At 41.1% G+C, this 14,600-nt stretch overlaps 1 protein-coding gene across 5 annotated transcripts in view; it reads left to right on the forward strand.

Annotated features, from left to right (window-relative positions):
- Positions 1–10,495, forward strand: part of LOC119721413 (microcephalin-like) — a 46,261-nt gene extending 35,766 nt beyond the window's left edge. For 3 of the 5 annotated variants that reach the window (XM_038191488.1, XM_038191484.1, XM_038191486.1), the window contains 8 exons: positions 1,046–1,201; positions 2,354–3,013; positions 3,407–3,891; positions 5,886–5,926; positions 6,517–6,679; positions 8,222–8,299; positions 9,392–9,623; positions 10,049–10,495. In XM_038191488.1, coding sequence (XP_038047416.1) covers positions 1,046–1,201; positions 2,354–3,013; positions 3,407–3,891; positions 5,886–5,926; positions 6,517–6,679; positions 8,222–8,299; positions 9,392–9,623; positions 10,049–10,098 — 1,865 coding nt within the window. In that variant the 3' untranslated portion in view covers positions 10,099–10,495. The remainder of the gene's footprint in view (positions 1–1,045; positions 1,202–2,353; positions 3,014–3,406; positions 3,892–5,885; positions 5,927–6,516; positions 6,680–8,221; positions 8,300–9,391; positions 9,624–10,048) is intronic. The other 2 variants (XM_038191483.1, XM_038191485.1) reach the window with 1 other exon arrangement.
- Positions 10,496–14,600: the final 4,105 nt, after the last annotated feature.

The raw sequence follows: 14,600 nt of genomic DNA on the forward strand, positions 1-14,600 counted from the left end.
GTATAGTCAGGAATAGCGTCAACACGCCAACATCAGGTGAGTAGTACATTATAGACATAGAGTAGTACGTCTCTTATCCCTGATACACCGGCCAGTATGAGAGCTTGTCTAGATGCACTCAGTAGAGTCAGGAATAGCGTCAACACGCCAACATCAGGTGAGTAGTACATTATAGACATAGAGTAGTACGTCTCTTATCCCAGATACACCGGCCAGTATGAGAGCTTGTCTGAATGCACTCAGTAGAGTCAGGAATAGCGCCAACACACCAACATCAGGTGAGTAGTACATTATAGACATAGAGTAGTACGTCTCTTATCCCTGATACACCGGCCAGTATGAGAGCTTGTCTAGATGCACTCAGTAGAGTCAGGAATAGCGTCAACACGCCAACATCAGGTGAGTAGTACATTATAGACATAGAGTAGTACGTCTCTTATCCCAGATACACCGGCCAGTATGAGAGCTTGTCTGAATGCACTCAGTAGAGTCAGGAATAGCGTCAACACGCCACCATCAGGTGAGTAGTACATTATAGACAGAGAGTAGTACGTCTCTTATCCCTGATACACCGGCCAGTATGAGAGCTTGTCTAGATGCACTCAGTAGAGTCAGGAATAGCGCCAACACACCAACATCAGGTGAGTAGTACATTATAGACATCGAGTAGTACGTCTCTTATCCCTGATACACCATATGAGAGCTTGTCTAGATGCACTCAGTAGATTAATATACCTAACAAGTGCGAGTGCACTTGTTTAACTTAACGCTCTGGCCCTGTTTAACTCAAGCGACGCTGACGTTGCAAGAAGTCTTACATGAAAGTCTTGCATGTAATCGATCAAAATGATCCCTGCCAGAGCTTAAAAATGCGACGCTGAAAAATGGGACGCCGAAAAATGTGACGCAGATGGCACATATGGAACACCATACTTTTGATAAATTTTCAAGACAGACAGACAGACAGACCGACCACCAAGTGACATGTAGAAGCTCCTGCCAGAGCTTATTTTCCTTCTTTTTTCTCCCCCGTTCTTTTGCTTAGGATCAGAGAAACCGGTGATCGGGGAATCGCCAACCTTCGGCGGTAAGCCCGACGTTCCTCAGAAGAAACTGAGCTTCAGTCCGTCCATTGATGCCAACTCCCCAGCAGATGGTACCAAGAACAGGAAGACGGATCCCAAGAATAAGCCTAAGAAAGGTTTGTCAACCTTTTTGATTAATGAAAGGTTTGCGGAAACACCATGTGCGAATAATTTCTCAACTAAGAGAATGGTTCTGAAAAGAACCAGAGGTATAAACTCGACGTTCCGGTCAGTATGCTCTGACCGTCTTCAGAAGACGGTCAGAGCATACTGACCGGAACGTCGAGTTTATACCTCTGGTTCTTTTCAGAACCATTCTCTTAGTTGAGAAATTATTCGCACATGGTGTTTCCGCAAACCTTTCATTATTTAGTATCTCCACCATGCAAAGCCTCAAATCTTACTAACCTTTTTGATGATGAAGAATGAAAAAAAAATTAAAAGTTGAACAATCCGCACCAAACGTTTTACAAGGAATTGCAGTTTACCGATAAAATATTTGAAAGGATCACTTTCATCTGGAAGGTGACATTTTTCTCTCCTAAATTGCATTTGCCATTGAAATTTGTGGTTTTCCTCTGATTACAGTAAACTCTCCTTAAGTCAAATCTGAAAGGAATGGATAATCAATTTGAGGTATCCTGAGTTCGAGTTGAGCAAGGTTCCCACGTTTTCTATTTTTTTGTACATATGTACAAAAATGACTTCCACCGTAACTCGCTATGCCCAAACACGCTATTTGGCACAAAATACTTCTTATTTTGTTTCATTCTAATGGTGTTATTTTTTCAGTTAAAAATCATGATATTTACTAAGATTTCATATTGTTCTTACCTAAAAGTGTCTGCTCCATAGATAAACATAACATTCTCTTGATGGGAATGAAGTATGACGTAAAGATAAGCGGAGATTCGACTTATCCGACTTTGACTTCAGCGGTAAATTTTGGTCCGTGAAAACTGTGCCGTTTGAGTGCTGGTCTTGATTTTAGTTACACTTGTGTGAATTGTCACTTGATTGGATGCATTATACCCGAACCCTACTCTGACATTGACAGCTGTCCTGTTCATCTACTCATTTACTTTAGTGGGACTCGAACCCACAACCTTAAATTTTCACCCAATTATTGTCATTTATTTGAGCGCCTGAATAGCCATCTGACCTCGGCAAGCATGAGGATTGAGTCTGCACCACCAATCGGGAGGTTGTTGGTTCGAGTCCGTCACGATGTGAATTCCTTTTTTCTGTTTTTTTTTTTTCTATGACAGGACGTCGATCAGAAGGTCAGGGGTCGGCCAAGAAGGATTCCTCCAAGGTCCGTCGGCTATCGTTGAGGATTGAAAAAACTATAAGCGAACAAGAAACGGACGAAGATCCTATTCAACCCAACAAAACTGGAAACCTTCCTGAAATTCCCCAAAACGGTCCGACGCAGAAACTCGTCTTCCCCGATGTGCAGAAAATCTGCACGGACTCTAACAAGCATTCGGGAGGCAAATTTAAAACCAAAACGGACAAAGCAGTTTTATTTTGCGAAACAAACTTGCATTCTCGCGCCGTCGAGCCGCGAGTGGCCCAACCAAGAAAACGGAAGCTTCTGTCGACAAACACGGACGTCATCCCAAATCTGGTCCTCACGGAGCCGAAGAAATCAAGCAAGAAAGACGTGCTACCAAAAAAGGCCCGACTCTCTGGAAAATCGTCCAGAAATCTCAGCGATAGATTTGAGAAAGCCCAAGACATCACACACCAAGGTAGCAACAGTAGGGATGAAGGACTTTTGAAGGACCTTAAGTCGACAGAGTTTTGTGGTAAAAGTGACGGGAAATCTCCCGGTGGAGGGAAAAGCACGAGGAAAAGGAAAAAGGAAGTTTTGTCATCAGAATCATCTGGAGAAGAGACGACTCAGCCAGTAAAGAAGAGAAAAGGTACAATTAACAATACTTCAATCTTAGAAATCCTGTTTTGTTTTAATATCACACTTGATTTTGATTAGAAATCGATTGCACAATGGGCCAAAAGCACGCAAAGGAGTTTTATGTAACCGTGTCTTCATGACATCGTGAACTTTTTACAGCTTTGCCTTGACTGTAGGAGATTGATAAGCCAGCTGTACCTACCAGTTACTTGCTTTTGTCTGTTGATGGAATTTGACTAGTCATAATACTTTGTGGAATATGATCTGACTGTTGATGACCAGCCTGTGTATAAGCAATGGGAGGGGAAGTGGACTGACTTTCTGACTGTCTATGATTGATCAAACAGTAGGAGGGGTTCATTAAAATGCCACTGAAACCTTTCGTGACTTTTCTTTTAAATAGAGAACAACGATAAAACTCCGCCATCGGTTACGACAACTCAACATAAGAGAGGAAGCAACACACCGAATAGCCGCAGAAGTCTGGACGACTTTGCCCAAAATAAACGTCTGAAACAGCTCAAGGCGAAACAACGGAAGCCGCCCAAGAACAGGTCTGCGTCTTTGTCGACTCTAAATCCGGTCTCCGAAGAAAAAGTTGAAAATCCGGTCTCCGAAGAAAAAGTTGAAAATGGCATCGCTGAAAAACCCAAACTTGTCAACAACAAAAAAAGTGCGAGGCCGCAGTCACTGACTGGTGATTCTACCACGGGAGGGGGCAAAATCCGCAATGAAAATCACTCCAACGGAAAGCCCCGTAAAACATCCAGAACTAACTCTGCCATGCCGGATGATGATTCGGATGGCTCTGCATCAAATTCTGAGACTGACAAGACTTCCCAAAAAGACAAAGCCATCAAGGTGACAAAATCCACTAAGAAACTCAAGGTAAGTAGTGACAATTAATGCAGGCGTCAATTTGAAGCCTGAACCCACCCTCCTCACGTCATCACCTTTCTTCACCTGAGCCAATTATGTATAAGGTCAGGATTTCACCACCACTTCACTCTATCAGCAAGTGTTAGTCCAGGCTTCACCCTTTGAATTATTTCCAAAGGTGAAGCTTCACTTTTTCAGTTTTTGCCAGGTCTGACGCTTCACCACTGTTTCACCATATTGGCCATCTGCATAGTTCAAGCTTCACCTCTATTAAAATCAAGCTTCATTAATGTTTACTTATAACTAGACCATGACTGCAATGGTTAAATTTGTAATTCCACACTGCTAAAAAAGTACCAAGTCAACCAGGTTTCAATCGTTGCTATTAAACTTTCGCTAACGTTGGCGCGGCGCCGCACAGCTTGTTCGATCCACTCAAAATGAGATCGGTAGCAAACGTGCGCAAACTTGGCAACGTTTGCGCAAGTGGAACCACCACAGGATACAGTTTGCAAGGTGGTGCGGCGCGCGATGTTAGATTGTGTGTATTTGTGTGGGCAAACTTCAGTTCAAAAATTGCGCGCACGCAAATTCCAAGTTGGCTTGCGCGAATTTCAAAACAGGCCATCTTAAGATTGCATCACAATTACAGTTGTTTGAAACGCCACGACTTCGACATACTTTCGGCGCGACCGATGTCGTGGATTCGATGTCACATCACCAAACACAAATAAGGCTCGTCAACGCTTCACCCTTTCATCAACTTTATAGGTAACGCTTCACCCAATTATTAAAAAGGAACGTTACGGCTTCACTATAACAACAAATTATTGACCTCAGGCTTCGGCGTCGAAACGGCGTCGATATTTTGCGACCTCTGAGGAGGGTGGGTCCACGCTTCAAATTGACGCCTGCATAAAGGCACATAGGAACTTTGGTTATTAGTTGGAAATCCACCTTCCGATTTTAATAATGAGAAAAACCTTGCTCAGAGAGAAGATAGAGATGGAACCAAATACCCTGCGAAATTATTCCGCCAGAAATAGTATTGCTTGGAAGAAGACATTCCAGGTGGTTTTAACCAGTTTTCGCCGGAGGCCGTGTATACACGCAAAAGTTTTGCGGTATTCGGAACGGATGACAGATAAACACGCAGGGAGCGAGGCCGGAAATTTCTGTCGGCGACCCGCTTGCAGCGAGCAAGGCCGGAAATATGAGTGTGCTGCCCGAGGGTGATGGCTTCAACCCGCCTGGCTTGAGGTCGAGGGAAAAGTAATCACGCCTCGTTCCGTTCTTGTCAAAATAATCCCGGCGTCAACTGGTTAAAAATTGTGCTGAGGACACTGTTTTTTTGTGAGTTAGCAACAGAATCCAGTTAAAAGACCCACAAATCATGCAGATGTTTTTTTTTCTGTTTTTCCCAAAATGTATTGTATCCACTGAGCTGAATCTTTAACAGGTTAATAGTTACGCATTGTGAGCAGTTTTGTCGCTTCAAATGAAAAAAAAATACATAAAAAGCAAATGATCCTAAGTAGCATTAATTAATCAAATTAGGTTTTGCCCTTCACCGACGTTTAAACACTGTATACTCAGTGTGTTACCTCCCGAGTGAAAGTTGGAAAAAATCACCCAGGTAGGACTCGAACCCACGACCTCCTGCTTTCTAGTGCAGATGTCTTACCACTCGACCACCGAGCTAATGGGATCAGTTGGCTGGTTCGAATCTGATGTACATAGCAGCGGGTACCGCATAAACTATTATAAGATGGAATTTTTCCAACTTTCACTCGGGAGGTAACACACTGAGTATACAGTGTTTAAACGTTGGTGAAGGGCAAAACCTAATTTGATTTATATCACCCCGACACGAAATTCCATCTTATAATACCATTGATTAGCAAGATTATTTGAGTTTCTTCCCAGGCATCATTTATTGCATCGATTTCCAATTTTGCCAAAACTTTGAAAAAGTAATTTATGTTTTGTTCCTTTTTCTTCAGAGTGTTAAACCATCCATTGTTATGACAAGCGTCCATGCTGGGTAGGTGTATTGTTTGTGAATTAGTGGTTTCACGTACTTTTTCATTGTCTTTTCAGACTGATATTTAAATATTTTGCAGTGTGATGTATATATTTGAATGGCTAGAAGCTGGAAGTGCATTACGTTGCAGTCTTTGCAAAATTCTGTGTGGCTTCATTTGAAAGATCAATTTAACTTTTTATTATGGAGTTTTTATATATATACAGGGTGAGTAACTCAAATGGCAGGACCAATTTTTGAATGAAGCTTTGCCAGTGGCACTTGCAAAATCTAGGAATATGAAAGCCCAAGTAATGAGGTTTCTTTTAGTATATGAATCATTTAAATCACTCATGTACTTTTCAAGTTACAGCATTTTGAATGATTCTTGTACTAAAAGAAAGCTTAATGACTGGGCTTTCATATCCTAGATTTTGAAAGTTCTACAGGCAAAACTTCATTCAAAAATTGGTCCTGCCATTTGCGCTGCCTTTTTTTTTAATCACCCTGTGTAGTCAGACTTGCAATTCACTTTAATTCCTGTAACGTAGTTTAGCAGTTTTTCAAAATATAAAAAAGAGAAATCTTATCCGAATGTCCTTGTCGTGTAGAGATCAAGACCTAGTCACATCCGTCATCAAGAAGCTGAAACGTTTCACGATGGAAGACAATGTCTCCCATACAACCACACACATCGTCTGCGGTGAGAGTCGCCGAACCTTGAACCTGCTCCGCGGTATCGCCAGAGGATGCTGGCTGCTCTCTGTAGAGTGGGTACGTAGAGAGCTATAGACTGCGTGCACATGTACCCCCCTCAATGGCAAGAACGGGAAAGTTGGGGAAAAACAGCTGGGAGAGACATTCAAACGCATTGCCAGCGACGCCCGATGCTTACGCAGAGACGCTGTTGCTTTTTATGCACATTCATATTATATAAAATACATTGTGTGTACCTCACGCCATACATGGCCGAAGTGGTACATGCATGTGGTGTGTCCCATACAATGAGCTCTTGAAAGTGATTAAAAAATGCCCGCTCTTGTTCACGCACAGAGCTCATAGACAGTAGATGGCGCTCTTTGGCCATTCATAGAAGGCGTAAATGTGTGGGACAACCCACGAGAGCACTGCTTTGCGCATGAATTGCACTGAGTATAGTTGACGCCATTAAATTAATACAAAGCCAGCCAGACCTAGACCAACCGTTTGTTATATATCCAAATTTTGTATTAAAGAGAGTCAAATGTACATACAACTTATTTCATCTGAAAACCATTAAACTGAAGGGTGTCTGCCTAACGTGAAATCACAGTAACAGCGCCCTCGGATGTCAGCAATAAGCGAGTTCGTTATTCCAACTTGGGCATGTGCACATCAAGATTTGCCGATTTTTCTTTCGGGATAAACAGTTCATCGTATGCGTGCAAAAGCATAGCGGGGTATCAGCAAAATTGTAGAGAGCGTCGTGTTCTGAAGTACAACATTTTGCAAAAAACCTTTGGACAGCAAAGTGGTTTTTAGGTGTCTTGTGTTGTCATAACTTTTGTGCGAACGAAAGTTCCATCTCTTTTTGATTGCACAGAATGCAGATTTGGTTACCATAATACATGTATAAGCCTTGTGTGCATTTATCTACTGCGGTTATCCCGAAAAATCGTCAAATCTGGCTGCATGCATCAGACTATTTTGGAATACCGAACTGGCTTATTGCAGGAAACAGTTTAAATGTTTTGAAGAGGGGCACTTCACCAAAATCTTATCCAAAAAGGGTTGTCTCATAGTTTTTATATCAGAGGAATAGATATTTGCACGAAATAGGTTCCAGTGTGAAATTCTTGTCATGGTTGCTTTAAAAACACAAAGTTACCGATGGAAAAGCTGCACAGCTCATCATTTGACTTGAGAATGGATATTAACTTTTGTGGAGCACCGTGGTCCATTGGTTACGGTGTTCGACTCATGTGCCACGGTACATGGGTTCGAACCCTGATGGGAAACCTGATGCTTGTGTTCTTGGGCAAGACACTTTACTACAATTACCTCTCCCCGCCCAGGAGTATAAATGGGCACCTGTGAAGGTAGAGACCAGATTGCGCCTGTCTCGAGCTGCTGCAGGAAAAGTAGTCTCATGGGCTGATGAGCAGGGTAATAGTTGTGAAGCACTTTGAGACCTTTGGTATAAAGCGCTATTTAAGCACATTATTATATTATTATCATGACGACTTCATTAAAGCTTGGCTAGAAGATACCGGCAGGATTTTATTAATGGATTGATGTTGCACCAATAGTTCCTCCCCTTTATTTTTTTCTTTGAAGGTCTTGAAGTCGTTGGAGGCTGAAAAGTGGCTGCCCGAGGAACCCTATGAAATCCAGGATGCCTTCCCAGCAGCAAAGGTTAAACAATATTCAGAGATTTCAATCAATTTGCTGTAGAAAAACCATGGAATTTTCAATTTAGAAACAGAACTCTTCGCATACTAAATTTCATGATCCTTTTTCTGTTTTGACATAAAAAATATTCACCAACATAACTGGGCGGCGTCTAATGAAATAGTTGTCTGCCCGATCACGCTGTGTTTGTAGATCAACAAACGCAAATCTCTAGTTTTACATTTATTTCACAAAAAAAGTACATGAACATCGGAACATTTGCTTTTTGTTATTTGTTATTTTTTCATTTGAAGCAACAAAATTGCTTAAGATCTCAAGAAGGGTACATAACAACCAACTTGTTGAAGTTTCAGCTCAGTGTTTACTATACTTTTTCAGAAAACAGAAAATGTATGCATAGTGTTTGGGGTCCCTCACTTGCTTATTTTTTGCACATAAAAACTGCCACAGGCACATTTAAAAAAAAAAAAAAACAGCACAAAGCAATGATTGTTTACTTCCAAATGATACCATTTCGTTCACTTGGTACCAGTCCTATCTTCACTTTGAGCTAGGATTTTTTTCTTTAAAGGTACAGGACATCATTTGTAATTTGTGCATTATGTTCGTTTGAAGCTACAAAAGTGCTGAAAATCTTAAGCTGGGTGCTTAACAGTTAACCTGATGACGTTTTAGCTTAGTGTATGCTGTATATTCTGAGAAAACAATATTCTGGGATCTTGATTTCAAATCCAAAGTTGCTGAGTCATGTTTTGAATTAAGCCCGAATTCAGCATCTGGACACGTTCCCATCCAGCCGATTGCAGCTTGGAAATTTCCAATGATGCGTCTTTAGATGCATCGTTGGAAAGGCCTTCTTTCATTGTTTTCTTCAAAATGACAACTTGCCAGAAAGACTAATTTCACTGGAGGTTTAGTCCCATTATTATCTTTCAACCAAGTATGCTTTTCAACAATAATTACGTCAGTTACTTTTTGGATAGCTGCAAATGATGGACTGTAGCTTTAAATTGGTAGGTTCATTTCTGGGTAATTGCAAATGTCCACCTACGTTCCAATAATCTTTGGTTTTATCCTCGCGTCTAATTCTTTCAGATAGCGAGACAGGAGCGTTGTAAGTCAGGCAGCTCCTTCAAGCGAGATCTCTTCTCATCCCTGGGCCCTATCTACGTCAGTGAGACGAGCAGCCCGCCTAAAGCCCATCTGGTCGAACTGATCGAACTCTGCAGCGGCATAACGTGCGGCTATGCCAGCCAAGCTAGTCTGTGCATCGGCGGAGGCAGGAACCAGACTGGAACACCAGCGGTTTTGGAGAAATGGCTGCTGGGTATGTATGAATATTCATATTCTTGTTTGCATATTCATATTCATTTTTTTAAAAATAGTTAATAATGTGGCGCCTGTATAAATTGTTGACCAAAAGTCGCAAAGTGCTTCACGATTATTACCCCTGTTCATCAGGCCATGAGACCAGTTTTCTGCAGCAGCTCAAGATCATCGCAATCTGGTCTCTGCCTTCACAGGTACCCATTTATACTCCTGGGTGGAGACGGCCCATTGTAGTAAAGTCACTTGCCCAAGAACACCATATTCCCAGCCCCATAAACCATCTATTGGGAATGCTGTTCAAAACGGATATTGGGTATAATCGGGCAATAGTTGGCACAACATACAATTTTTTGGTGATAAGACGACAGTGCCCGTGCATTTAATTTTTTCCCCGTTTTTCCCCCTTTTTGTTCTATTTTCCAGACTGTATTTCTCAACACCAGACACTCCCCCTCGACAATTACTTGCTGTGATGGACTTCAATTTTATCTTTACATCCACACTTTTGTAATCGAAGAACATCATCTAAACAGATTAATGAGTTACTTACAACAAAGAAGAAGAAACAGAAACGGAACATTATTTATCGGAGGTTATGCTAACCCATTAGCAACTGTACTGCATTGTATTACATTGTGTTTATTCACTGAAGAATCGATAAAATTGACCATAGATTGCTCGGACGATTTTGGGCACTACATGCATGGTGGTTTGGTGCGTTAGCGTAAAGGGTCAATGAATTATTTTATATTTGAAGCAACGATTGAGATTTGATCCATGAAGTTTGATGCATTTGAGGTGTTATACTTAAGGAACTTAAGTTGATGGATCACAAGTCAGTCACAAGTCAGTCACAAGTCAGTCACAAGTCAGTCACAAGTCAGTCACGATTCACGTCACCAGTCTGTCACAAGTCAGTTAGAAGTCAGTCACAAGTCAGTTAGAAGTCGGTTAGAAGTCACGTCACCAGTCTGTCACAAGTCAGTTAGAAGTCAGTCACAAGTCAGATCACCAGTCTGTCACAAGTCAGTTAGAAGTCAGTTAGAAGTCAGTCACAAGTCAGTCACAAGTCAGTCACAAGTCAGTTAGAAGTCAGTCACGAGTCAGATCACCAGTCTGTCACAAGTCAGTTAGAAGTCAGTTAGAAGTCAGTCACAAGTCAGTCACAAGTCAGTTAGAAGTCAGTCACGAGTCAGATCACCAGTCTGTCACAAGTCAGTTAGAAGTCAGTTAGAAGTCAGTCACAAGTCAGTCACAAGTCAGTTAGAAGTCAGTCACGAGTCAGATCACCAGTCTGTCACAAGTCAGTTAGAAGTCAGTCACAAGTCAGTCACAAGTCAGTTAGAAGTCAGTCACGAGTCAGATCACCAGTCTGTCACAAGTCAGTTAGAAGTCAGTTAGAAGTCAGTCACAAGTCAGTTAGAAGTCGGTTAGAAGTCACGTCACCAGTCTGTCACAAGTCAGTTAGAAGTCAGTCACAAGTCAGTCACGAGTCGGATCACCAGTCTGTTACAAGTCAGTTAGAAGTCAGTTAGAAGTCAGTCACAAGTCAGTTAGAAGTCACGTCACCAGTCTGTCACAAGTCAGTTAGAAGTCAGTCACGAGTCAGATCACCAGTCTGTCACAAGTCAGTTAGAAGTCAGTTAGAAGTCAGTCACAAGTCAGTTAGAAGTCGGTTAGAAGTCACGTCACCAGTCTGTCACAAGTCAGTTAGAAGTCAGTCACAAGTCAGTCACGAGTCGGATCACCAGTCTGTCACAAGTCAGTTAGAAGTCAGTTAGAAGTCAGTAACAAGTCAGTCACAAGTGACTAGACTCGTGAATTGATTTGTGATAACTTGTGACCTGGCTTGTGAGCCATCACAATTACAATGTAGCTCTGCAACACACACTACGTCTGATTTCACTATGTACAGTAAACTCCGGCTAAACCGGCACTCTCGGGACCCGAGAATTTGTGACGACTTACGCGAATGCCGATATGTGCTGTAAGTCGTCATTTTGCCGACTTACATGAATGGTCTTTTGCACACATGATTCATTGCACTAATTGGCTTCGATTTACCCTGGATTATCTCCTTAATGCTTGAGTTGAATCCAGCAAATTAATCCTCGAATTGTATCATCACGTTTGGGGTATGGATAGTGGAGACCAGACCACGATACATATGTACGTACACAGTAACGAATTAAATGCGTGCGTGGTCCAGTATAGCTATACCTCGCACGCATTGACTGCAGCACTAGTCATTCAATAAGACGACCCCCAAAATGGACAGAGCGCATGCGTACAGCCTAGACGATGCATATGCGATGTATGCAGTAGGACACCCTTTTGTGACACCGATGCATGCAGCGATCACGGGCCGTGCGAAACCACTTTTCACTCGACACTTTGCCAACCGCAGTACAGGAAGTTGATGCAAATGCGTGATTTGTTGAATGCCGACTTACACAAAGGATTTTGTAATGCTTTTTATGGAAAGGGGACCAGGAGTAACACGACGACTTGAGCGAAATGGCAACTTATAAAAATGGAAATGCGTAACGGACAATCAGGACTTGAGTCAGACGGCCGACTTGAGCGATTTGACAATGTCGGTTTAGCTGGAGTTTAGTGTTATTACATTCATAAATACCTAAGACAGTTTACCCATTCCAATTGGTGGAGAGCCCTTCACCTGGCCTGTTTTAAACGGTTGATAAAGACTGGCTGGCACTTTTCCAGTGTCGCATGAAATTTGGACTCCTATGAAATCCGGCGCCTCTTACCATTCTATTGGTTGAATGTTCACGATCCTCACGTAGGCATGCGCAATCTACCAGTGAGGAGAAGTCCTAAAATCACTGTACACCAGAACAGCTGCGTTCTGCGCCACTTGCGCAGTAGGGGCGACGTGCGCTCCAATTTCCATATAAGGAGTTGTTTACGAGCTTTCGCGAGATGGATAAATTCCATAATATAAGTAAGCCTGGAGGGGTGTTTCGAAAAACCTGAAGTAAAATTGTCAACAAATTTGTTTGAAATTTATAATTTTTGATTTGTTTTGACTTTTGAAACGAAAAATTTAATTTTTTTTCGACTGCAAAGGTATTTTAATGAATGGGAATAAATAAGTGCTTCGGCTTGGGTAATCATCAGCATCCAGACTTCAAACGGTCTTAAACAGAGTGTTCAAAACCGGCCAAGCACACATTTATTCCCGTAGTAAAAGCTAAACTAGAAGCATTCATACAGTTTTTGTAAGTACGTTTTCAGAAAGTGCATTTTTTTTTGGAAATCCAGCATTTTTTGTGAACGTTTTACTGGTAACTAAAGCTTTTGGCAGCTCGTATTTTCATAATTTCTTCAGCATGGACTAGAATTAAAATGAATTTCAGATTTTGTACAAAGATTAAGAAGCAAATCTGTTTGTATCAACACCTCAATAAGTAGTTGTCGGAATTGTTTTTGTAAATAGAAAAAGTTGTGCAAACGTAACTTTACAGAGCTCATAATTGGTTACGCGTATGAAATAAATTAAAAGATACTTTTGCCTTGACCAAATTAACTAACATTTGTTTTTTGTCTCCAAAACTGCATTTCTAACCGAACAATTTGTAAACCTCCAGACGTGTATTAACATTAATTTGCATGATTTACCTAATTCTGTTGTTTTATTTTAACTTTTTTATATGATATTTCTCTTCATATTTTGTTGAAGAAAAAATAAATTGATATTTAATATTCACACTCGCATGGTAGCTGTGTTTCCCATATTGTATTGGTTGATTTTTTTAAAAATTATTATGATAATAAGGCATTGATTTTCATATGGAATTATTCTTGTAACGTACCGGTATCATGATGCACAAGTTCATTAGTACAAAGTTCACATTCAATAGGGCAAAGTCAATAATTTAATAGCCCAAGGTTTTGCAGATTAAAATCTCTTAAACCCTGGATGGTTTTGGTTTCAGACCAAGTAGACAATCTCATCATTCAAGTGACGTGGGCGTTGCAAAACTCATTTGACATGGTTGTGTCAGTTGAACTTGTACTATCGGACCCACAATAGGTTCAAACGCAAAAGGCAGAAAGTTGCTTGAACTACATGCGCATGCAGGGCTCGAGCCCAAGTAAACCGATTGTGAAATCCAAACTTGAATTCTTGCATTGCACACATACTGAAATTTGTATCCTTGTGGAGACATTTCTTTGTTCTCGTGTAGTCAAGTACTTTCAAAATGTTCTTATTTTAACCATAATTAATTTCCTTGGCTGAAATTCGGACTTAACATCCCTTTTCTAAAACTCTTCCATTTGCGACGGATCAACCCACCTTGGAAATTACTAGTTTTTGAGTAAAATCCAATATCTATTTCGTGAAACCTTGTGGAGACGTATTCATCTATAGAAATTGCCCTGTTGAGACGTATGCAATCTTTTGTTCCCTATTGTGTGCATGTCTCCAGAGGGCACGGTGTATCAGATCACAGTACCCTATTGAACCTTGGTCCAGTTTCTAAACAGTCTGTGCACGACTGCTCAAATAGGGCTGTGCGTCAGAACCGGGTACCGTACCCGAGTACCCAACCGTTATTATCAGGAATTTTGTTCCAGATTATGGAATCGATTAGAGTACCCATAATTAACTTAACATACCGGTATACATAGTAACTTCTCAGACAATGATAAAGAAAGGTTTTGAATATCATTCATGGGGAATTTTCCAAATGAAAATCATGCTACATATGTGCATGGAAAAACAAAACAGATGCAGACTTTTGTCTGTAATCAGACGTTTTGAATGTGAGAGAAAGATTTTATCATAGGTGTGCACCTTTTCCTCGGATCCGCTGATTTCCTCGTTTTTTTTTTACTTCTCATGATATGCCATTACAAATTGAAAAATACTGTACAAAGTCTTGTGTATTTTGGAATTTCCTCGGTTTTTTTTCTGAATACATTTGTACCCAGTTGCATGGAGGTCTGT

This window comes from Patiria miniata, unplaced genomic scaffold (genome assembly GCF_015706575.1).
Source record: "Patiria miniata isolate m_02_andy unplaced genomic scaffold, ASM1570657v1 HiC_scaffold_13, whole genome shotgun sequence".
NCBI classification, from domain to species: Eukaryota; Metazoa; Echinodermata; class Asteroidea; order Valvatida; family Asterinidae; genus Patiria; species Patiria miniata.